This window comes from Schistosoma mansoni, chromosome 6 (genome assembly GCF_000237925.1).
Source record: "Schistosoma mansoni strain Puerto Rico chromosome 6, complete genome".
In the NCBI taxonomy this organism is placed as follows: Eukaryota; Metazoa; Platyhelminthes; class Trematoda; order Strigeidida; family Schistosomatidae; genus Schistosoma; species Schistosoma mansoni.
Genome location: NC_031500.1, coordinates 17,155,796 through 17,180,034, shown reverse-complemented (window position 1 = coordinate 17,180,034; position 24,239 = coordinate 17,155,796). Strand labels below are relative to the sequence as shown.

Here is a 24,239-nt window from a genome sequence, read left to right as displayed (position 1 = left end):
GTCCTATTCAGGGATTCCTCAACAGTGCGCATCCACGAACCCAGGACCTACCAGTGTCGCGCGGGTTCGAATCTCGCGAGTGCGGGATCGTGGATGCGCACTGTTGAGGAGTCCCTAAATGGGACGAAACGGCCGTCCAATGCTTCCAGGTTTTCCATAGTGGTCTAGCTTCAATTGACTCATGATTTCAACTATGAAAATACTGAAATCTCCACAAAACCCCTTCTGATCTATAAATAATATTACCAGAACAAAATGATACAAGGATTATTGAAAGATGCTAGAAAAACAGCGAGATTATAATTTATGAACAAACCAATCAAATTTAAGATGACAACTCTTGGATTTGCGAACAAAATCCATTCATCTAGATGTAAAGATAAACTTTACACTCGTCAGCAATTTTGCCTTGCACCTGTCAACCAACCAAAATGAGGCAGGAATTATTACTTACACTACCGTAATCCATGAAGGAGGGTGTATTTCGTTCTGAGTCGCCTTTTTCTGGCTTAAATGAAAACTATAAAGTTTCCTATGACTAAAATAACACTTCATCATACTACGAACGTACCAAGTAGGGCACAATCAGTTATGATGAGGAAATGATTGCAAAATAGAAAAAGTCATACCTCTTAATAATTCTGTGATGAAAATTGTTTCCAAATATCTTAAACTGGGTGACTAAGTAAACGAAAACATAGTCGTATTTACTGACTACGATACACTTAGATGACTTGACAAAATGAAGTACTATGTATGAAGTCAGTTTGTGATGAAAACCATAACTTTAATTCCTAACCCTAACATTTTGTTGGGGATTTCAAATCCCCAGAATTTACTTGGTGAATGGCTTAATTTTGTAATTTTATTTTGAAAATTTGAATTTGTTTTCGCGCCAAAGGCTCTCTTTTCACCTTCAAGTCATATTTCCCACTTGTAAAATATCTTAAATGCTATTGATCCGTTGTATGTTTGAGTGTGCTATTTTGTAATGCTGTCCAAGGACAATTTATCGCTGTATGTATACGTTTGAGTTTTTCCCCTTATGATTTGCTTGTACTCGGCTGCCTACGGAATACATATATTCCCCTACTTTGCCTTGGACTTCTTCCTCTAGTTAGCGGGGCCTGGGACGACGGATTAGATTAGCTTATTGTGTCACTGTGTCATTGTCCGAAAAAATCGAATTAGCTCAAGCATATCACATTCAACTCTAAATCCCGATTCTGATTTCTCTTACTAATTTATAACACTCTTTTAATCCTAGTGAGTAGGTAAGGGCTCTCAAGGTCACTTCAGTACCGTTTAAAGGTCACCTACCAATATATATATATATAACATTACTGAATCCTTTTACTTCTAATATTTTCATTCTACAGCCTTCTTATTGTAATGGTCATATGAGATCGTTAGATCATGATCTGCACCAATCAGATTTATCATGGAGTTATACGTATCCATCGATATTAACGTTAACGAAATCATTGAAAATTAAAATTTCCAACTCTAATTCAATATCTCCTTCACTATATTCTTCTCCTCATTCTCCTGCATTTAAAAATAATGAAAGTATAAGTAAGTTTAATATTTCTCAAGTATTTGTTTCTGTTTTGTAATTATCCTTTTTGATGATCCAGTTGTGTATATGTTTAATTTTAATGAAGACATAATAATGTATTCACTACTGACTAGTTGATGGATGTAAGTCGTGGAGTTATAGTGTGAAGTCATGATCAATGAATTTTAGTTTATGTTACTTACTTACATACCTTCGCCTGTTACCCCCAATAGAGCATAGACCGACGACCAGCATTCTCAAACCCAATCTGTCCTGGGCCTTCTTTTCTAGTTCAATCCAACTTTTGTTCATTCTTCTTATCCCTGTCTCCACTTCTCGGTATAATGTGTTCTTTGACCTTCCTCTTCTCCTTTGACCTTCAAGATTCCATGTGAGGGTTTGTTTTGTGACGCAGTGGGGTTATTTCCTCAATGTGTGTCCTATCCACTTCCAGTGATTCTTTCTGATTTCGTCCTCCGCTGAAATCCTGTTTGTTCTCTCCCACAGTTGGTTGTTGCTGATAGTGTCTGACCAACGGATCCTAAGTATTTTGCGTAGACAACTGTTGATAAACACCTATATCTTCTGGATGATGGCTTTCGTAGTTTTCCACGTCTCCGCCCTATACAACAGAACTGTCTTGACATTTGTGTTGAAAATTCTGATCTTGGTGTTGGTTGTAAATCGTGGAGTTATAGTGTGAAGCCATAATCAATGAAGTTCAGTTTATGTTACAGTTTATGTTAGATGTAAGATATTTATCCACTCCACGAAATATAAGATGGTAGGGCAATATTGTGGTTTGAACAAAGTTAGATTTGTTCACCATTAGATGTCAGTTCAATTATCTGGAGACTGAACGTTCACACGTGAGACTTGATGTGTTGATGTTAGTTCTTGATTATGTGTTTGTGAATTTTCACTTCTGTGGAGTCCCATACTGTAAGGAAATAGTCGTTCAGTGATTCCGGGTTTGCAATGGTTATCTAACTACAATCAGTTACACACATAAAATCTGTGAAGTGATACTGTTTCATGTTAAGATGAAGAAAAGAGAACTATAGAAACATGGGATTTTCATATTGTTAAGTTCTCTGAACTGGATGGTTTAGTTACTGAGCTTTCACTGTCATCCTGAACAATATCATCAGCGCTTATTTCATGTAATAGTAAGCTTTTTGGTTATTTGACCTATTCTTTCATGAATTAATTGTTAATGAACGTTCACATAAATGTATGCAGAAACCGTAATTATAAGCTACCATTTAATCCTTTATCTGTTGTTATACTGCATTAAATAAAAGACCTCATTATATTTCCTTCCACTCCTTTTATCAGGTGTTACTTACTTACTTACGTCTGTTACCTCCAATGGAGCATAGACCGCCGACCAGCGTTCTCCAAACCACTCTACAATGGGCCTTCCTTTCTAGTTTTATCCAACTTTTGTTCATTCTTCTCATGTCTTTCTCCATCTCTCAGAGTAATGTGTTCTTTGGTGTTCCTCTTCTCCTTTGACCTTCAGGATTTCATGTGAGGGCTTGTCTTGTGACACAGTTGGGTGCTTTCCTCAAAGTGCTAACCAAGAAAAAACTGATCAACTATTATTGAATATTAAAGAAATAGACTACTTACAAATTTTAAGTAATAACAATGATAAACACTTTTTAATTTACTTAGTATTATTTGTTTGAATCTTCCCATTGATGTTTCGGACTGCAACTGGTCAGTCTCTTATAAGCATATGTGCATGCTGTGCGTATTGCCTCGATATAGCCTTAATTCACAAGCATTTTAAGAGACTGACCAGTTTCAGTCCTATACATCAATGGGAAGATTCAAATAAACAATACCAAGTGAATGCAAACTTCACTCCATCGCATAAGCAAGTGGCTATCAGGAATCAGTAGCTAAGTGGATAACGCGATAGCACTTGAAGCGAAAGGTACTGGGTTCGAGTCCCAGAGTGAACATCAACTCTGACATGCAGGTACATCCAGCTGACGAGTCCCGAATAGAACAAAACGCGCGTCAAACTGGATTCCACTGCTATCCACTATCCATCTTCGCTTACAATTTTTAATTTATATTTCTCTTTTTTTTATAGATTCTATTTGTGAACCTAATAATAATATATTTATCAAATTCTCTACAAATTTTATAATTTTAATCATCTGTCTAGTAACTGGGATCATTTTTACACTATTCTACTATCATTATAATACTTTGACATGTCAACCTCGATATAATCAGTGTTGCCGAACATTCCATCGATGGAATCATAAAAAACTTACTAATAATCAATTGGTTACATATAACTTATGTAGTAATCCTTTGAATACTAAAGTTTTACAATCCCCTGTTGATGAAGCTGATACCAGTGATCATTCTTTGAATAGTATACTTCAAGAAAACTCTCACCAACTTCATCAATATTCTTCATTGAAATATCTTGAATCAAATTGTTCAATGATAACTCAACATGATCTAATTCATCATAAAAAGGATCATCAAGATCATGATCAATTTGATTTGAATAAAAACTATAAGCATAGATTATCTTCATCAACCGATTTACAACAACAACAACAGCGGCTACAACAAAAAAGCATTTTCGTTCCTTATTGTTTACATAATCAAACTTTATGTTTTCTTCAATCAGATTGGAATAATATTGATAAGCAAGAAAATTCTTTTAAATCTATAAATACTACTGATTATACATATTTTAGTAATAATTTTTATGATTTATCAAATAGTGTCAAAGTTAAGACGGATTCATCTAATTATAATCATGATGAACAAGAATTCAATGTTTAGAAAGATAATAGATTGTTTTGTATGTATACAGATAGAAAGGTTGAATAAACGAATGATTATTGTGATTTATGACGAACTACTTGTTTGTTTGTTTGTTTGTGTTATATCTAGAGCTTAGATTCTTGCTATACCGCGTCCTACTAGACTATTTGAACGATTGAACCCTTAACGTCGTAAGAGAGAAGACAGAAGATTAGTAAGTAGGAATGTTATTCCCCAAACAGTGTGAAATATAGTACAAAAATCTCATGTATTTATAATTTTTTTGGCTGAAAGTAAATCGTCATTTCGGACAGCTAATAGGCACATTGGGGGGGCCTTCTTATTCATCCAATAGGGTAGCTACACGTCGACATTGTAGAATGTTCCCCTAGTGTTGATTGGATGGAATGTCTTCGGCTCTTTCTGAGCTTCTTGAGGCTTCCTTGAGTTTGCCAACGAGCAATCCTTACAGTTTGTTTTGGATATCATTCTGTAGTATATGAGTACGAAAGTATAATCCATTATTATTTTATTAGTCTTGTTATGACTTTTACCTGGCTGATTATCATGTGATATCATTACTAATCAGAATACGATTTATACAATCTATAAACTGTGCCATAATAATGACGTATGAGCAGCCTAGTGTCCTTATTGAAACTTATCCTGACTAGCTCTGCCTGTTGAGTCCAGAACACTAATAAGAGCTCCCACTGTATGAACCACATATTTGACACATAACTGGTTCATATATACGTTAACTAGACCACATCATTGCATAAAATAATGAACAATTGTAGAGGATCAAGCTGAAAAGTGGTTGTGATTGAGAGAGACTGTAATTAATAAGTTGGGAATAACTTAAGAATAGTATATCGTATAATAGTATTCAGTAGGTCAAATAAAAGCTTATAATAAGAGGAATATAAATATACATAATCTATTTACTCAATAGTTATACAATTACCTGCTTTCTTACGCGTATTACCTCTCGTGGATGAGCATAGACTGATCATCAGCATTCTTCAACTGTAGCTCTTCTAGAGTTACTGGCGATCCCAAACCCATGCAAAGGAGGAGGGTTTAGCTCAAAAGTATAATAGTTAAAATTTATAGCAGTTAAATTTGGTGAATATTCAACCAATATTCAATCATGATCTTTAGATTATGATTACGTAACATGTAAGATAAAGACAGTCTAAATAAACATTTCATACAAGCAATAGTGACTGAATTCTGATTATTCATTGATAGTAAATAAGTTTTACAATCTGGATTATTTTGCCCATGAAAATCAACTTTTTGATCCATTTCTATTTGTAAACATTCATGTGTGAAATTAAGATTTCAGCTGACAGATCGAAATCTAGATTAAGTAGTAATGTAATGAACAAGAAGACGAATGAGAAGAATCGAATGTATTTGACGAGAAAATTACAGACTACCTCAGTAAAATCTGACATTCATACAGTAAGTAGTTAATTTGCAAACTATCAATCAATTGTCTCAATCTTGACTGTTCCTTCTTTAAATATCAGTCCATACTTACACCTGTTACCCCTCATGGAGGAGCATAGGCCTCTCACTAGCATTCTCTATCCAACTCTATCCTGAACAATCCTTTCCAGTTCGTTTCAGTTGTTATTCATCCTTTTCATGTCTGCTTCCAATTACCAATGCACTGTGTTCTTTCGCCTTCCCTTCAGGATTTCAAGTTGGCGCTTGCCTCATGATGCAGTTTGGTGATTTCGTTAATGTGTGTCCTATCAACTTCCAAAGTCTTTTCCTAATTTCCCCCTCAGTTGGAAGCTGGCCTATTTTCTCCCATAGTAGGTTGTTGCTGATGGTATTCGACCAACAGAAATTCAGTATCTTGAGTAGACAATTGTTTAAAAATACCTGTACCATTTTGATGATGGTTGTAGTAGTTGTCCAAGTTCCAGCTCCGTACAGTGAGACTGTCTTGATGTTCATATTGGAGATTTTGACTTTGATATTGGTTGACAATTGTTTTGAATGCCTTACGTTCCTCAATTGTAGGAATGCGGCCTTTGCTTTGCTAATCCTCACCTTTACGTCTGCACCAGATCCTCCTTGTTTATCAATGATGCTGACCAGGTACGTTAAAGATTCCACATCTTCCAGCGCTTTTCCATCGAATGTGATTGAGTTGGTGTTCTCCGTGTTGTATTTGAGAATCTTGTTTTATCATTCGTGTATGTTGAGGCCTACGGATGCAGAGTAACTAACTAACTAACTTTTTATTCATTATCATCAACTTTGATGTTTATTTGAGTTACATTTCATAAATATACCAATCCATCGGTTACTTTTGTGTCAATTATTGATTATCGATTTGTAAAAAAATGATTAAATTTTATCTAAACGTTAAGATTAGATCAGAAGACGTTTTGTGGAGATTCAGTATTTTCATAGTTAAAATCATGAATCAATGGAAGCTAGACCACTATGGAAAACCTTGAATTACTGTACGGCTGTTTCGTCCTATTATGGTACTCCTCAACAGTGCGCATCCACGATCCCGCCTCGCGAGCCAGATTCAAACCCAGGATCTACCAGGAATAATAAAATCATTTCAAATAAATTGTTTTACTGAACACATTGAAATTACTCATTAGAGATAATGTAGCTTTCATTCATTCATTTATATCCCTTATCACTTTAGACATTTAAGGTAAACTTTATTTAAAAGTGATGTTGGAAAACATTTCTATCATTGAGTTTTATGAACTTGGAGACTAATTTTATCGAGAATTAAAATCGATTTATCCAGTCTAATCGCCATTGGGAAAATATGATCGATAATAATCAGTCAATAATAAACGTTAGAAAAAAAAATGACTCCTTTACTTAATTGAATGTTTTGGAGATCTAAGTATTCACATACAGATTATTAATCCACATTGAAGGATAATATCCTTTTGGGAATGAAAAAGTAGATTACACTTATTTCAGAAGAAAGAAATGTAGAAGAGGAAGTTTTCTTGTTATGAATCCAACTTCATACATCTACAATTCTCATAAGTTTTTAGAATATTTAATGACCCAAACCCTTTTAGTCCACTTCTTATCAGATAATGAAATACTACTCAGTGGCCGAGTGGATAACGCGGATGGCGTTTGAAGCGAAAGGTACTGGGTTGGAGTCCCAGAGTGAACATCAACTCTGAGATGAAGATACATCCGGCTGACGAGTCCCAAATAGGACGAAACGCGCGTCAAACTGGATTCCACTACTAGCCACTATCCATCTTTGCTAAACATTTTTAATTCATGGGTAAATATATTTTAGATTAAAATTAAATATGAAAGCGATAGACAAGCAATGTGAGACAAGGTTTCATTCAATCATCAATCGACAAGCAAACAAATAAATATACATTTCTTGGAGTACTACGAAGAGTTCCAATGTACATCCAATTAAGAACTCTATATAATTTATAAATTACAATTTAAGAAATTTATTTTTTGGATTGGTTGTTTGAATCTTTCCATTAATGTTTAGGACTGAAATTGATCAGTCTCTTATTGGCATATGGGCATCCTGTGCGGATTGCTTCGATGTTGCCTTCAATCACAAGCATTATAAGTAGAGATGTATGAGGGACAGCATTGGAACCCAGGATTTGTCTTTCTTTCTATTTACAACTCATCAGCTGAATGTGACTGGCTATCTGGACCCATTAGCTAAGTGGATAACGCGGTGGCTTTTGAAGAGAACGATACTGGTTTCGAGTCACAGAGTGAACGTCAACTCTGAGATGCAGGTACATCCAGCTGACGAGTCCCAAATAGAACAGGAAGTGAGTCCTGGATTTCACTACAATCTGCCATACATCTCTGCTTATAAATATGTTTATTAGTTTGTCAGACATTACTTAGCAAAGAAAATGGTTAAAGTTGAAACTATAGCAAGCTTTCATGAAATTGATCTCTCAGTAAATGAATTACTCATAACTTAGGCAACTCAAAACCAGCTTTAACAAATCGCACATCGTATTATACTATCTAATATTTAATTTATGACTTTCTTGTGATTAAAGGACATTTAAATAACTAATTAGTTCAATTTCGTAATTCATAGCTAGTAATTAATCATTATGGGTTATGTAGCTGAAATCATGAGTCAATTGAAGCTAGACCACTATGGAAAACTTGGAAGCACTGGACGGCCGTTTCGTCTTATTATGGGACTCCTCAGCAGTGCACATCCACGACCCCGTCTCACGAGATCCGAACCCAGGACCTACCACAATAGGACGAAATGGCTGTCCAGTGCCTCCAGGTTTCCCATGGTGATCTAGCTCCAATTGACTCATGATCTCAACTATATAAAATTACTAAAATCTTCACAAAACCCCCTCTGATAATTTTCATAAGAGTGGATTTTTTTTACAATATACAATCTTCAAATTTATTTAAAGCTATATATTATGACTTTACAAAATAAATAAAGGACGTATGCGATTTCTTTACTGATTTTTACGTCCAGCTTTTATCACGTGAATTATCCACCAATCAAAATACGACTTTTCCAATCTTAACACTGTGACAAGTCAATGAAGTTCGACGAGTATGAGTAGTCTAGCGTCCTTATTGGTCCTTTATCCGCCTAGCCCTTCCAGTTGAGTCCAGAACACCAGTTACAGCTTCTGTTATGCAAATCATTTCTTTCAAGCATACTTGGTTTATATACCAGATAGACAGACCGAATCTTATCATAGAATAGAAAATAATATTTGTACAAGATCAAGCCAAATGTGGCTGTGAACGTGGGATACAGTAATCAATAAACTGAGTATAATTTGGGAACAGTAAATCGTACAGTAATAATTCATAGGTCCAACTGAAGCTTATAATAAAATGAATATAGATATACACAATCTAATTACTCAATACTTAAACAATAAGAATATATATAGAATAATCGTCCATTAATAGGTCTCGGAAGTCACCCGTACTCATGTTTTCGTTAGGATATAACACTATGCATCTTTTGATATGACTTCATTATAATTTATAGTAATAAGTGGAGTTATTTAAAACCTCTAATATATGAATATGGTGACTAGAATATCAATGTAAAGAGCACACAACTAATAATCTCATTTAGGGAGGATACACTATATCAAGAAATCAACATTTACATCTACATTAGTTTCTAATAATAGTATTCAGATGATTGTGATGTAACTCAATCTGAATTGGCCTTGAGCAATTTTGGTGCACAAACTAAAACTATATGTCAATTATTTATTCAATAAAAATAGTTTCATACCATTACTATTAATAATGATTGATTGATAAATGGAAACACTGAATCAATCAAATGATTCCTTTTATGATCTTAACTTCATTCCATTAAAACATACCTACACTATCAATACTTATGATAGCAATCCAAATATATGACAAATTTAACAGATGATATCAAAATAAGTAGATAATACTCATGAAAATTCAAGTAATACTTCCGCTTATTTTCGAAAAAAGCAATAAAAAGTAAAGGTAGACAACAATGTAGTCACCTTTATCATGTATATACACAGGTATGTTACTTATTTACTTACTTACTTACCTACGCCTGTTACCCTCAATGGAGCATAGGCCGCCGATCAGCATTCTCAAATCCACTCTGCTCTGGACCTTCCTTTCTAGTTCTATCCAACTTTTGTTCATTCTTTTCATGTCTAAATCCGTTTTTCGTTAAATGTATCAGTAATAATGTTAATTTCGATTGATCATTTAGACATACGAGGTGGAGAGAAAATTCATTATCAGTTCTCATGAATAAATTTATTCCAAACATACAGATTGTACAAATGCTCATAAATTCAATCAAATATTTCGGATAGATTAGTTTTGTTCGAATAGTTGGTTAATTATTTACGAGTAACATTATGTATGTTGACAACTTTTACAAATGATTTATTTCATACTGTATCACTGGAGCATGGTATAAGTCGAGGTTTTCAATAAAATCCATTTAACTACCACTAAGAGCGCTATCTACTACTTAAAAGTCTCACGAAACAAACGAAACATCACTACAAAGTAATAAAAATGGTATATTTCATTGATCTTTTGACAACATGATTCCTGATGCTAATTTAATTGATGATGTAGTTTCCTAGTTCAGATATGAAACTGAGTTGTGAATAATTCCAATCCCTAAGTTTTACATTTTAATTAATTTGCAAATTGTCTATTCGCTTCATAGAGTCAAGTATGGATGGTTAGTTAAACAACTATATAATGTTTACTCGGTACTTTTAGTTTGTCCTACTCTTGTCATTAGGCCATAGCAACAAGCGGTCTTAAGTTTCAATCTGGTTCATTTCATTGATTACGTGTAAAACCATAACACTATAAATCTTGAGGTAAACACAGAACACTCGATACAAATCAGAGCAATACACTTATGAACAGATCTCTGGATATATATATATATATATAGATGACTACGTATACAGTATTTTCGAAACTGATAAGTCCCATATTAGAAGCAAATTCAGGTAGGAATCTTTATAATAGGACGCTTATTGCCAATCAACATGGACAATTTTGCTGTAACTCAGGCAAAAATACTATAGATGAGTGAAGCGACTGTCTCAACATTCACGTCTCATCAGGCTGAAGTTTTTGTTCCTAGCCAAGAAAATCTTGCTTCCTAAACCGCCGACGAAGACTTCACCGTGCCATCATTGGAGATGGTCAGAAACAAAATAACGGAATCTTCCTTGATGATGTGTCTAGTGCCTCGCTCACTGAGTACCACTGTCGGACGAAAGGCCCACAGACCTACGTGGTTATGCTTACCGTCGGAATAAACAATCTACTTTCCTTAATATAAGTTACCGATCAGCAACTGTATTAGTAAACTATCAGTGATTGTCAGTAAACTATCACTGAGATGTGAAACTCTAATGAGAGCCCCTTATTTTGGAAGAATCTGAAAACCATTTAGTTTTTGAGGTAAATTTATTAGGAATAGGTAACATCTCACAGTTATTCAGTATTCTTCGCCATCACCTTCACCTTCACCCTCAACACTATCAACTCCAACTTCTTCATAATCTTTCTCTAAAGCTGCAAGATCTTCACGAGCCTCACTAAACTCGCCTTCTTCCATCCCTTCACCGACATACCAATGGACGAATGCACGTTTTGCATACATCAAGTCAAATTTGTAATCTAAACGGGCCCAGGCTTCTGCAATGGCTGTTGTATTACTCAGCATACAAACAGCACGTTGTACCTTTGCTAAATCACCACCTGGAACCACTGTAGGAGGTTGGTAGTTGATCCCAACTTTAAAGCCAGTAGGGCACCAATCAACAAATTGAATTGTCCGTTTTGTCTTAATGGTAGCAATGGCTGCATTCACATCCTTTGGAACAACATCACCACGGTACAACATGCAACAGGACATGTATTTACCACGACGAGGATCACATTTTACCATTTGATTCGCTGGCTCAAAGCAGGCATTAGTAATCTCAGCAACACTAAACTGTTCATGAAATGCTTTTTCAGCTGAAATCACAGGTGAATATGTTGCCAATGGGAAGTGGATACGTGGATAAGGGACCAAATTCGTTTGAAACTCAGTGAGATCAACATTCAAAGCTCCATCAAAACGCAGAGAAGCTGTAATAGAACTCACTATTTGACCAATTAAACGATTTAAGTTCGTGTAAGTTGGACGTTCAATATCTAAATTACGACTGATCATAGGCTAAATATACAAGGTATACAACTTACCGACATATGTCGTATATTGCTTCATTATCAACCATAAATGCACAATCCGAATGTTCCAAAGTTGTATGCGTTGTTAAGATAGAATTGTAAGGTTCAACAACAGCAGTTGCAATTTGTGGAGCAGGGTAAACAGAAAATTCAAGCTTCGATTTCTTTCCATACTCAACACTCAGTCGTTCCATCAACAAAGATGTGAAACCTGAACCAGTGCCTCCACCAAATGAATGAAATATCAGAAACCCCTGAAGACCGGTACACTGATCGGCAAGTTTACGAATCCTATCTAACACCAAATCAACAATCTCTTTCCCAATTGTGTAGTGACCACGTGCATAATTGTTTGCAGCATCTTCTTTACCAGTAATCAATTGCTCAGGATGAAAAAGTTGACGATAAGTACCAGTCCGAACCTCATCTACTACAGTGGGTTCTAAATCTACAAATACTGCTCTTGGAACATGTTTTCCCGAACCAGTTTCACTAAAAAAAGTATTAAAGGAATCGTCTCCACCCCCAACAGTCTTATCACTCGGCATTCGCCCATCAGCTTGAATTCCATGTTCCAAACAATACAATTCCCAACAAGCATTGCCCATTTGAACTCCAGCTTGACCAACATGTACACTAATACATTCCCTCTGGAAAGCATATATTAGTTGATGGGTCCAAATGAAAACATACCATTCTGAAGCAAGTTGTATTACAGAGCAGATAGCAACAAAAGAAAGTCGTGTATGTTTGAGACTAACCAAGTTGACTCAATTATTCTGTTTTTTATAGTTGGGTACAGTACCAGACTCAGAAATCCTATTGGTTAAGTAGTTTTAAAAAATGTTAATTTTTGATTGGATAATAATTTTTGGAATCGTGCCACTTAGTCAACTGAAATACTATTTTGTTTCTGATTGGTTAATAATTTAGTTTGTCTGTGATAGTGGTGGTGGGGATGTAATTTTTGGCATACATTCGAGATGATCAACATAATTTGTATTTATATCTTTACCATGTTACTGTGTTACTTAATAAAATATCGATTTTAAATATAAATATGAGCTTTCATTTAATATCCATTAACTTGAGTACCTTCTTTTTAAGATCAAATTAAATGTGAAAAAATATTTATTTATTATTTAATTACCATAATGAAAGTACGTAGAAGTTTGGAGATTAATAACCAGATTCATGATATTTGAATTAATCCGTATCAAAGAAATTTTATAAGGAGTAGCCTACCAATAATTTCAAATAACTAGTTCAATTTTGTATTTTAATATAGTTGAGATCATGAGTCACTTGAAGCTAGACAATCATGAAAAACCTGGAAGCACTGGACGGCCGTTTCGTAGGATTCCTCAGCAGTGCGCATCCACGATCCTGCCTCGCGAGATTCGAATCCAGGACTTACCAGTCTCGCGACGGAGAACTTAACCGATAGACCACTGAGCCGGTCGGCACCCAATGGCGTTAATGTCTTACTTCAACCGATCCACGAAATTGAACAACCATTCACCATTGTGTTCATTGAGTTGATATCTCCCAACAGACTTGGTTGAACTCCACTGGTTACTGCTTCTCACTAGAACTCCAGGAAGTACCTCATAGAGTCAGTCACTAGTGAGCATATGATCATTATCAGAAGGGAGATTTATGGAGATTTTAGTAATTTTATATAATTGAGATCATGAGTCAATTGAAGCTAGACAACCATGGAAAACCTGGAAGCACTGGACGGCCGTTTCGTTCTATTGTGGGACTCCTCAGCAGTGCGCATCCACGATCCCATCTCGCGAGATATCTTTTTTTGATGATGTAACAGCATAAAGAATGTCGAAAGTCGAGAAATTATTTCTCGAAATTGATCCAAATTATATGACCTTTCAACTTATATAAATTTGATAAACTTTAACACTACAAATTATAATATGTTGTTTGGGAAATAATTATGCACTGTATAAGTTAACAATAGTCTTAGCTTAAATCAAGACAATAGTTTATCTTCTTCAGCTATAAAAATAAAATCCGTGAGTTTGGAGATTTAGTTCGTTTGTTATTTAGGTAATCAGCATTTAGAACAAACTCGAATATCTTTAAATCAGATATATTTTCAACAGATTAGAAAGTACGATGAGTTTTCCAGTAGAGGTTGTCAATAAATGTATTTAGCAATTTGTATTTCAGATACAAATACAGGTCACACTCAGTGTAGTGAATGAGAACACCAGTGGGGACAATCGAATGTATTTAGGCACAGACTACAGACTATCTCACTAAATTCTGATAACCATACAGTCAACAGTTAATTTGTAAAATAACAACAAATTGTCTCAATCTTCACTGTTCCTTCTGAAAATATCAGTCCGTCTTCTCGGATTTCATTGTTCATACATTTTCGTACAGATTGCGCTTCATTCCTGTTCTTTCCTTATCGATATTCTGCCAAAATACATTCTATACCTGACCATCTCCATATATTACTAATATGGATATAAGTAGACCACACCACATCAGATGTATTAAATCTTTGAACATTTATCTTACAAATGTACATTTTTCTGTTTGTCTTTAAACTGATTATCAAAATGTACCTCATTCACACGTGTAATCAAATGTTGACACAAAAATACCATCTTGTACATCTTTAACTTAAATTGTGGAGTAAACGGCTATTTGTGAGTACTTGCAACAAATCAATACAGTTATGCTTAATCTTAACTGAAACATTGTAGGTTTGTCTTTAGTTTTTTTCAGTCTCACGTGGTCTACTAGCTTTTTAGAAGAAACAATAAACCATCAGTAGAACCCAACTTTTATTTTGCTCGGGTGACACTCATTATTTGGGTTGTAGTGAACAAAACAACGGTTGGGGACAATCGAATGTATTTAAGCAAATATTACAGACTATCTCAGTAAATTCTGATTACCAAACAATGAACAGTCAATTTGCAAATTAACAACCAATTGTTTCAATCTTCACTGTTTCTTCTCTTATTCCATTGCTCATGCATTTTCCAGACGATTGCGCTTCATTTCCGTTCTTTTCTCATCGGTCTTCTGCCAAAATACATTCTATGTCTGACCCACACCATATACTACTTATATGGATATAAGTAGACCACACCACAGGGTAAGTAAGGACTATAAAGCAGCAACTGTATTTATCTTTATTCTTGCTTACTTCTGCTATTCTATCTAGTTGAAAACCGAGAAGTCAGTTTTTATACTGGAGTCTAGTTGTTAACTTTGAACTTGATGATAAGATGACTGACAAACATGAGACATGGGACACCATATAATATATCAGCAAGCCATTGAAACAAAATAAATTAACTGGTCAGAAAGCTTTATTCTCCAACAGCAACATTGAGATGATAACCGATTCAAAATAACACTTATGTAATCAACTGACTGAAAATTATAAAATCTAATAGAAACAACAAAACGATCAGTAAACCTCACACTTTGGATGATATCGCTCCAATAATGTTTTATTTAACCACGGTATGAGTATGGGGATTGAGTGAGTTCGACTTGGTACAGCTAAATAAGATCAAAGTAATAATGGAGTAGCACCATTTCGATTAATACACCACACAGTTTAAACTCACTGTTACACCTAGACGTGGGATACCATGAAGATTTGCTAATGCATCACTAAATACTCAACCGATTGGCCTTATTAATTTTTGTGATGAGTGAGTTCCTGTTAACTCCGCCAGTAGCTCTTCTAGAGTTACTGCAGGTCCCAAGCCCGGGTAAAGGAGGAGGGTTGGGCATGGGGTTAGCGACCCCATCCCGTAGAAAAGCTAACTCGCTAAAAAACGCTAACCAGAAAAAATAATTCAAACCATTTAAACTCTGCCCTGGGAGTTGAAGGAATAATTATGACGTCTCATGATGAAAGCCGGAATTCTTCGGAAGTCACGAGACCGATGCACATTCTAACAACCAGAGCAACACTCTTTATAGGTACATGGAACGTCCGGACAATGTGGGAGACACGAAAGACCAGCCAAATAGCAATGGAAATGAGAAGATACAACTTGGCAGTACTCGGAATCAGCGAAACCCATTGGACACAAACTGGACAACAAAGGCTAGGTACAGGAGAGATGCTGCTGTACTCCGGTCACGAAGGGGAAAATGCTCCACACACTCAGGGAGTTGCTCTAATTCTGTCCAAAGAAGCACGAAATGCACTTGTGGGATGGGAATCTCATGGACCCAGGATAATCAAAGCATCATTCAGAACAAAGAAGCAAGGGATCACAATGAACGTTATCCAATGTTATGCACCCACCAATGATAGCAACGACGATGATAAAGATCAGTTCTATGAAAGGCTGCAATCAATTATAGAGAAGTGCTCACGAAAGGACCTCACCATCCTGATGGGAGATCTAAATGCTAAAGTTGGAGTGGACAACACAGGATATGAAGATGTAATTGGACAACATGGACTAAGAGAGAGAAATGAAAATGGGGAGAGACTTGCAAACCTATGTGCATCCAACAAATTGGTTACAGGCGGCACAACATTCCCACACAAGCGCATACACAAAGCTACATGGATCTCACCGGACAAAACCACAGAGAACCAGATAGATCACATCTGTATCAACAAAAAATTCCGAAGATCAATAGAAGATGTGAGAACCCGGAGAGGAGCTGACATAGCTTCAGATCACCACCTGGTTGTGGCCAAGATGAGACTGAAGCTAAAGAAACACTGGACAACTGGACAAACAGCACTACAAAGGTTCAATACAGCCTTCCTTCGAGATATTGACAAGCTCAATGAATTCAAGATAACTCTCAACAACAGGTTCCAAGCTCTACAGGATCTACTGAAAGGACAAGAAACTACGATGGAGGACAACTGGAAAGGGATAAAAGAAGCACTAACTTCAACGTGTCAGGAGGTTCTTGGTCCTAAGAAGCATCATCACAAGGAATGGATCTCTATGGGAACCCTGGACAAAATTCAAGAAAAGAAGAACAAGAAACTAGCAATTAACAACAGCCGAACACGAGCAGAGAAAGTCAAAGCACAAGCAGACTACGCAGAAGCAAACAGGGAATTGAAGAAAAGCATTAAAGCCGACAAGCAGAAATACATGGGAGAACTAGCAACGACGGCGGAAAAAGCTGCAAGAGAAGGGAATATGAAACAACTATATGATACAACGAAGAAATTGGCAGGAAGATATAGCAGACCAGAGAGACCAGTCAAGGACAAAGAAGGAAAGACAATTACTGAGATTCAAGAACAGAGGAAAAGATGGGCAGAATACTTCGAGGAACTGCTGAATAAACCAGCCCCATTGAATCCGCCGAACATCGAAGTAGCACACACTGACCTTCCTATAGATGTCACTCCACCAACGATCCAAGAAGTCAAGATGGCCATCAGACAAATCAAAAGTGGGAAGGCGGCAGGACCTGACAATATACCAGCAGAAGCACTGAAGTCAGACATTGAAATAACTGCAAACATGCTTCACCTTCTATTCAAGAAGATTTGGGAAGAGGAACAAGTGCCAATGGACTGGAAAGAAGGATATCTCATCAAGATATCAAAGAAAGGAGATCTGAGCAAATGTGAGAACTACAGAGGCATCAGTTTGTTATCGGTACCAGGAAAGGTTTTCAACAGAGTGCTGCTGAATCGGATGAAAGACGCAGTAGACGCCGAACTTAGGGATCATCAGGCTGGATTCCGTAAGGATCGGTCGTGCACAGACCAGATTGCGACACTACGGATCATCGTAGAACAATCAGTTGAGTGGAACTCATCACTATACGTCAACTTCATTGACTATGAGAAGGCGTTTGACAGCGTAAATAGGAGAACATTATGGAAACTTCTTCGACATTATGGAGTTCCTCAGAAGATCGTCAACATTATTCAGAACTCATACGATGGACTACAGTGCAAAGTCATGCATGGAGGACAGCTGACAGATGCATTTCCAGTAAGGACCGGAGTCAGACAAGGCTGTCTACTCTCCCCATTCCTCTTCCTTCTAGTGATTGACTGGATTATGAAGAATTCGACATCTGAGGGGAAATACGGAATACAATGGACAGCTCAGAATCGATTAGATGATTTGGACTTCGCAGATGACCTAGACCTCCTCTCTCATACACACGAACAAATGCAGATGAAGACCGCAAATGTAGCAGCAGCCTCCGCATCCATAGGCCTCCACATTCACAAAGGAAAAAGCAAGATTCTCAAATGCAACACGGAGAATACCAACACAATCACACTTGATGGCGAAACTCTGGAAGAGGTGGAAACACTCACGTATCTGGGAAGCATCACTGATAAACAAGGAAAACCGGATGCACATGTAAAGGCTAGGATTGACAAAACAAGGACAGCATTTCTACAATTGAAGAACATATGGAACTCAAAACAACTCTCAACCAATTTCAAGGTCAGAATCTTTAATACGAACGTCAAGACAGTCCTACTGTATGGAGCTGAAACATGGAGAACTACTGTATCCATCGTGAAGAAGGTACAAGTATTTATAAACAATTGTCTACGCAAAATACTCAACATCCGTTGGCCGGATACTATCAGCAACAGCGTTTTATGAGAGAGGACAAACCAGCTTCCAGCTGAAGAGGAAATTAGGAAAAGACGTTGGAAGTGGATAGGACATACATTAAGGAAATCACCAATGTGCATCACGACTCAATCCCTAACTTGGAATCCGGAAGGGAAGCGGAAAAGAGGAAGGCCAAAGAACACACTACGCCGGGAAATAGAAGCAGATATGAAAAGGATGAATGTTAACTGGAAAGAACTGGAAAGGAAGGCTCAGGACAGAGTTGGATGGAGAATGCTGGTGAGCGGCCTATGCTCCTCGACGAGGGGTAACAGGCGTAAGTAAGTAAGTAAGAGTTTCTGTTGAATACCACTGAAGGATTCATTTTTGTATGCTCATGTGCAAATATAGAGAAAAAGTCTGTGTCTGTTTCTAATTATAAGTAGCCCTTTGCATTCTTGTACTATGTACTGTATGTCTTATTTTTATCTGTATTTTGTATACGCATTCCCAATCTTGAGAATCAATGCAGTTATTACTACTACATTGTTTATTATTTCTAAATCCTAACCTTTAGCTTGATTTTGCTGAGTCTCTTAATAACCGTTTTGTCTTTGTTTCGCTTCATACTGTTTATGTGACGCTCGCCACATTGGACTGCCATACTTTGGTTGGTATTTTGCAAACTGATTACCCTTTTTCATACGGTAGATTTTCAAGCACGTGTTAACTTTGTTTTTGGTTCGGTTGCTATTGTTCACCGGCAATTAATTGTATTTTTCATTAATTTGTCGTTTTCCAGATAACTATGTTGTAGCCCATAACCTGACTCCAGGTGGATTGTATGAATGATTGTTATTGAAATGTACATGTCATCTATCCTCGTATATAATTATTGACTTAACTCGCGTTAGTGAATAAAGGATTCAAATAAGCCAAATACGAGAATGGCTTTTGAATGTGTATATTTCACGCAAATAATGCTTTGAACAGGAGATCAGGGAGACGAAACAAAAAGGGGACAGCGAAGCATATCGGAGAACGTAAGTGAGCCAACTCGATCTAATCAAGCGTTAATCAATATTTATAGCCAGATAAAAATAAACTTGCAGACATGTGATGGGTAGGATAAGCAACGCACACATATACGCTTATATAAAAACAATGAGAATAAATAAGCCAAAAAGTGACAAGGTCAAAATGTGGTTTAAGAAGAATGAATAGTTTAGCTTGTCCGTAAACTAGAATAAACTAAGTGGGTTTGACAATTGCACACGACATAAGACTGACCTTCACAACTGCTCATATTTGGAGCTAAATGAATCGACTACCCCTCTTCTTTGGACATGATATTGTTCCTTGACTGATAAGACTAATTTTTCCTACCGTGATGATTGAGTTTTTTCTACAGTCTGTACCAGCTTAAAAAGTACCATTCAGGTGCGATTATTTTTATTTGTACTTACATTCGTTCTCATAATACCTCTCACGGGTATTTTCTGCACCATTCAGAACGCTTGTTATGTCATGATGTGGAAGTTATTGAAAAATCCCCGTCTTTGAAATAATTGTAATCGGAAAAGCGTGACTGAAATTTTATCCGAGGAACGTCGATTGCTTCAACACATAGTTCGTAATGTGGCTTCAGGAGGCAAACCCATTATCTTGAGAGTTTGAACCATTATCGCTTACAATAAGCGTGACAGTGTACATGTGAAAATTTGTAAATACTTGAAAACACGTATGCTTACTGACCACCTATGACTTTTTTAATAAATGCTAATTTTTGTTTATTTTACCTTTTGGAATCTCACTGTATGTTACGGGAGAACTAAAGACATTTGGCTGATTAAAACCTTTTTACTGTACATCAAATTTACTGTGTTTTTGGATGTGTTTGTTTTACTTAACCTTTGGACTTGTTTGTTTATATCATTCCTTTCGGACATTTTGGTTTCTTTTGTCATTGGTTTGGTATTTGGGAGTTTTTTGCTCCGGGAACCTACAAAATTGAAGGTTTGTTTTGTAATTGTCATAATTATTGTTGTTAGAACGACTTTGGTCGATTATTTGTGAATTGCGAATAAACTTGGTATCTTATTTGGAGTTTTGGTTCTCTTGCCTACTTGGGTTCGTAATTTGCGAATATCGACAGCCAGTACTTCAATAGTTGGAACGGGCAAAAACTCATAATTGGACGTAACACTGTATTCTTTATGAGGAATTCAATGGCTGGTAGCTCATTAGTTGTTTTAGTCCACACCTCATTATTTACTCTCCTCATCGTTTGTTTATACCCCGTATAAGTACTGCGATAAATCTGAACACACTGCACAAACTCTCAACAAAATTGATGGAGCATTTCTAGGTAAACTCAGTGATAAGCGGAAGAGAAAACGGTGGGTGAAAATATTACTTGACCAAATGACAAACTGTTAAACGAATTGAATCTAAAGACAGGTCAAAACTAAATCAAGTGAACATCAAATAACTACTGTATATAAGTTAATCTTGAAATGCCTATCTGAGTAGTAAGACTAGTAGGTTGGCGAAGAAATCCTTTCCAACGAGTTCCTTTTCAATGCATTTAAATCACACATATATGAACTTCTTTGGAATAATGACGTAGTGGGTTCTAATAACGACGTGAATGTACTGGATCTAGGATTGCGGTCGACACTTATTTAAGACATACGAATATTAGATTTATTCTGTCATTGTTGATTCACCATGATGTAATTGCTCAATATGTATGATGATACGTCGCAGTATAATCGATGTCTAACCTGAAGGTCCCTGACATGACAGCCAAGAAGTATCCAATTCAAGGTACTTTGAAAAAACAGATGGAATCTTACCGAAAAAATGACACATTTGATCAAGAGATGAAACATATTTTGTGATTTTATTCCTGATCGCTCCTAACGAAAGAATGGGACCGTGGTACTGAACTTGATGTAAGAGAGTGAAGCTGCACTGATCGTTAAAAACAGGGAATTCGGATAAGGACCACCAGAGATAAGGCGTTAGGCAATGGAAGTGAGAGCTAGCTAGGGCAGCAGGGAATGTTGTTAGGCATGGGATACGATTGAGTTTACTTTCATGTTGACAGTTTTCTGAAGTGTGAACCGCGTATTGGTGATGTTCAGAAAGAACAGGGTGGAGATAGAGGGAGAGTACAGCGACCTTACACCGTTGAAGAAAGTGTTGATGTTTATGTGTCGAAGTTGAATTCCATGACAGGCTATTTCAGAGCTAGACTATGGAAATGTTCTTCAGATCATTGTAGAACAACGTCAAGATGCTATCTAGACTTTCAATCAGATAGTCGTCAATATATATCGAGAACATTAAAGACGTCATTGAAAGGCATAAGTAAAGACGCGTTTAGATATAACCATGAGGATCTGGTTGTATATTCGAAACAAAACGATTTGGGAAAAGACGATCTTGCCTTTCAATGCGTCCGTCAAAAACTACTTTGTGTTAAGTCGACGATAGTCGTTGAATGCACACCAATCATTGCTATCCATTTTAAGTCAATGGCCTGTATATCTACTGGATTATTTCTAAATATATCAAGTTATTAAATTCAGATTTAGTCAACTTTAGCACTTCAGAAGCTAGTCGGAGTGCTTTAAAAAAACAGGTGTTTCAGTGGTCGCAATGTGCTTCGCGAAATTCTGATCATTCATTTCGGAGACATATTTACCACCAAACTTCTATTCATTTCTAAAGCTTAATAACTTACATCTGTTACTCCCAATGGACCATGAGACGCCGACCTGCATTCTCAAACCCACTCTGTTCTAGGCCCTCCTTTCTAGTTCTATCTAATATCTGTTCATTTATCTCACGTCTGTCTTTGTTTCTCGGAATAATATGTTCTTTGGCCTTCCTCTTCTCCTTTGACCTTCAGGATTCAATGTAAAAGCTTTCCTTGTGACGCAATTGGCTGCTTTCTCAATGTGTGTCCTACCCACTTCCAGTGCTACTTCCTGATTTCTTCTTTCACTGGAATCTGGTTTGTTCTCTCCCACAGTAGAATGTTGCTGATATTGCCTGACCAACGGATCCGAAGTATCTTGCGCAGACGACTGTGAATAAACACTTGTATCTTCTCGATGATGGCTTTCGTAGTTCTTCAAGTTCCTGCCCCATACAATAGAAGTGTCTTGACATTTGTGTTGAAAATTCTGATCTTGGTGTTGGTTGACATTTGTTTTGAGTTCCAGATATTCCTCAGTTGTAAATATGCTGTTCTTGCTTTACTGATCCACGCCTTCACATCTGCATCAGATCCACCGTGTTCATCAGTGATGCAGCCCAGATATGTAAAGGTTTTCACATCCTCCAATGCTTCTCCGTCAAGTGTGATTCGATTGGTGCATACTTTATTGTATCGGAGAATTTTAATTTTCCCTCTGTGTATATTGAGACCTACTGCTGCTGAGGCTGCTTTTACACTAGTCGTTTCCTCCTGCATTTGTTGTTGAGTGTGTAATAGAAGAGCCAGATCGTCTGCGAAGTCTTAATCGTCCATTTGTATTCCAACTGTCCATTGTATCCCGTGTTTCCCTTCAGATGTTGACGTCTTCATAGTCCCGTCGATCTTCAGGAGAAAGAGAAAGTGTGAGAGTAAGCAACCACGTCTGACACCGGTTTTTACCTTGAATTAATCGGTGAGTTGTCCTCCATGAACGATTTGACAGTTTAATCCATCCTAGGAATTCCGTATGATATTAACTATCTTCTCAGGTAAGCCGTAGTGTCGAAGAAGCCTCCATAGTGTTGTTCTGTACATTCTATCAAAAGCTTCCTCGTAGTCGATAAAGTTGGTGTAGAGTGATGAATTCCATTCAAATGGTTGTTCCACAATGATCCGTAGAGTTGCGATTTGGTCCGTACACAATGGATCCTTACGAAATCCAGCGTGTTGATCTCGAAGTTGAGCATCTATGGAGTCTACGGAGTCCTTCATTCTGCTTAACAATACCCTGTTGAAAACCTTTCCAGGTGATGAAAGAAGACTGATGCCTCTTTAGTTGTCACACTGACTTCGCCTTTTTTTGATATTTTTATAAAATATCATTCTTTCCAGTCTGTTGGTTCTTGTTCTTCATCCCAAATCTTACTGAAGAGAATGTAGTGTGTCTTTGCAGTAGCTACTATTTCTGCTTTCAGTGCCTTATGGCCATGCTGATCCTTTCAAATATTCGTCGACCAACATCGATCGGGAGGTCCGTGGGTGCTGCTTCGATATTGGGTGGGTTCAGTGGAGCTGGTCGATTCAAGAGTTCTTTGAAGTACTCTACTCACCTGTTTCGTTTTTCTTCAATTTTAATGATCATCTCGCCTTCCTTGCTTTTCATTGGTCATTCTGGTTTACGGTAATTTCCAGAAAGTTTCTTTGTTGCGTCGTACAATTGTCTCATGTTTCCTTCTCTTACAGCCTTTTCCACCGTTATCGCTAAATCTTCCACGTATTTAAGTTTGTCGGTTCTGATGATCCTCTTTACTTGCTTGTTTGCTTCTGA

General features: G+C 36.8%; 2 protein-coding genes and 1 non-coding gene across 3 annotated transcripts in view; 2 read left to right on the top strand and 1 right to left on the bottom strand.

Moving 5' to 3' along the window:
- The window catches only part of Smp_131330 (hypothetical protein), a gene marked incomplete at both ends in the record, with an annotated part of 28,986 nt that extends 24,608 nt beyond the window's left edge, over positions 1-4,378 (top strand). Inside the window, 2 exons of the mRNA XM_018798437.1 lie at positions 1,380-1,575; positions 3,666-4,378. Coding sequence (XP_018653379.1) covers positions 1,380-1,575; positions 3,666-4,378 — 909 coding nt within the window. The remainder of the gene's footprint in view (positions 1-1,379; positions 1,576-3,665) is intronic.
- Smp_tRNA_00330_Gln_TTG.1.1 lies at positions 3,462-3,528 on the top strand. Its single transcript has one exon. It is a non-coding gene (tRNA).
- Positions 4,379-11,353: 6,975 nt separating the features above from the next.
- Positions 11,354-12,886, bottom strand: Smp_016780 (putative tubulin alpha chain). Its single transcript, XM_018798436.1, has 3 exons — positions 12,827-12,886; positions 12,146-12,783; positions 11,354-12,108 (listed from the first exon to the last, which is right to left on the bottom strand). The coding sequence occupies exons 1-3, from the start codon at positions 12,827-12,829 to the stop codon at positions 11,394-11,396; spliced, it is 1,356 nt and encodes a 451-aa protein (XP_018653378.1). The 5' UTR covers positions 12,830-12,886; the 3' UTR covers positions 11,354-11,393.
- Positions 12,887-24,239: the final 11,353 nt, after the last annotated feature.

Excerpts from the sequence above, each read along its gene's own strand:
- Smp_016780 (XM_018798436.1), bottom strand. Across the intron at positions 12,109-12,145 it reads GCAATATACGACATATGTCG|TCGTAATTTAGATATTGAAC; the intron begins GTAAGTTGTATA and ends GCCTATGATCAG.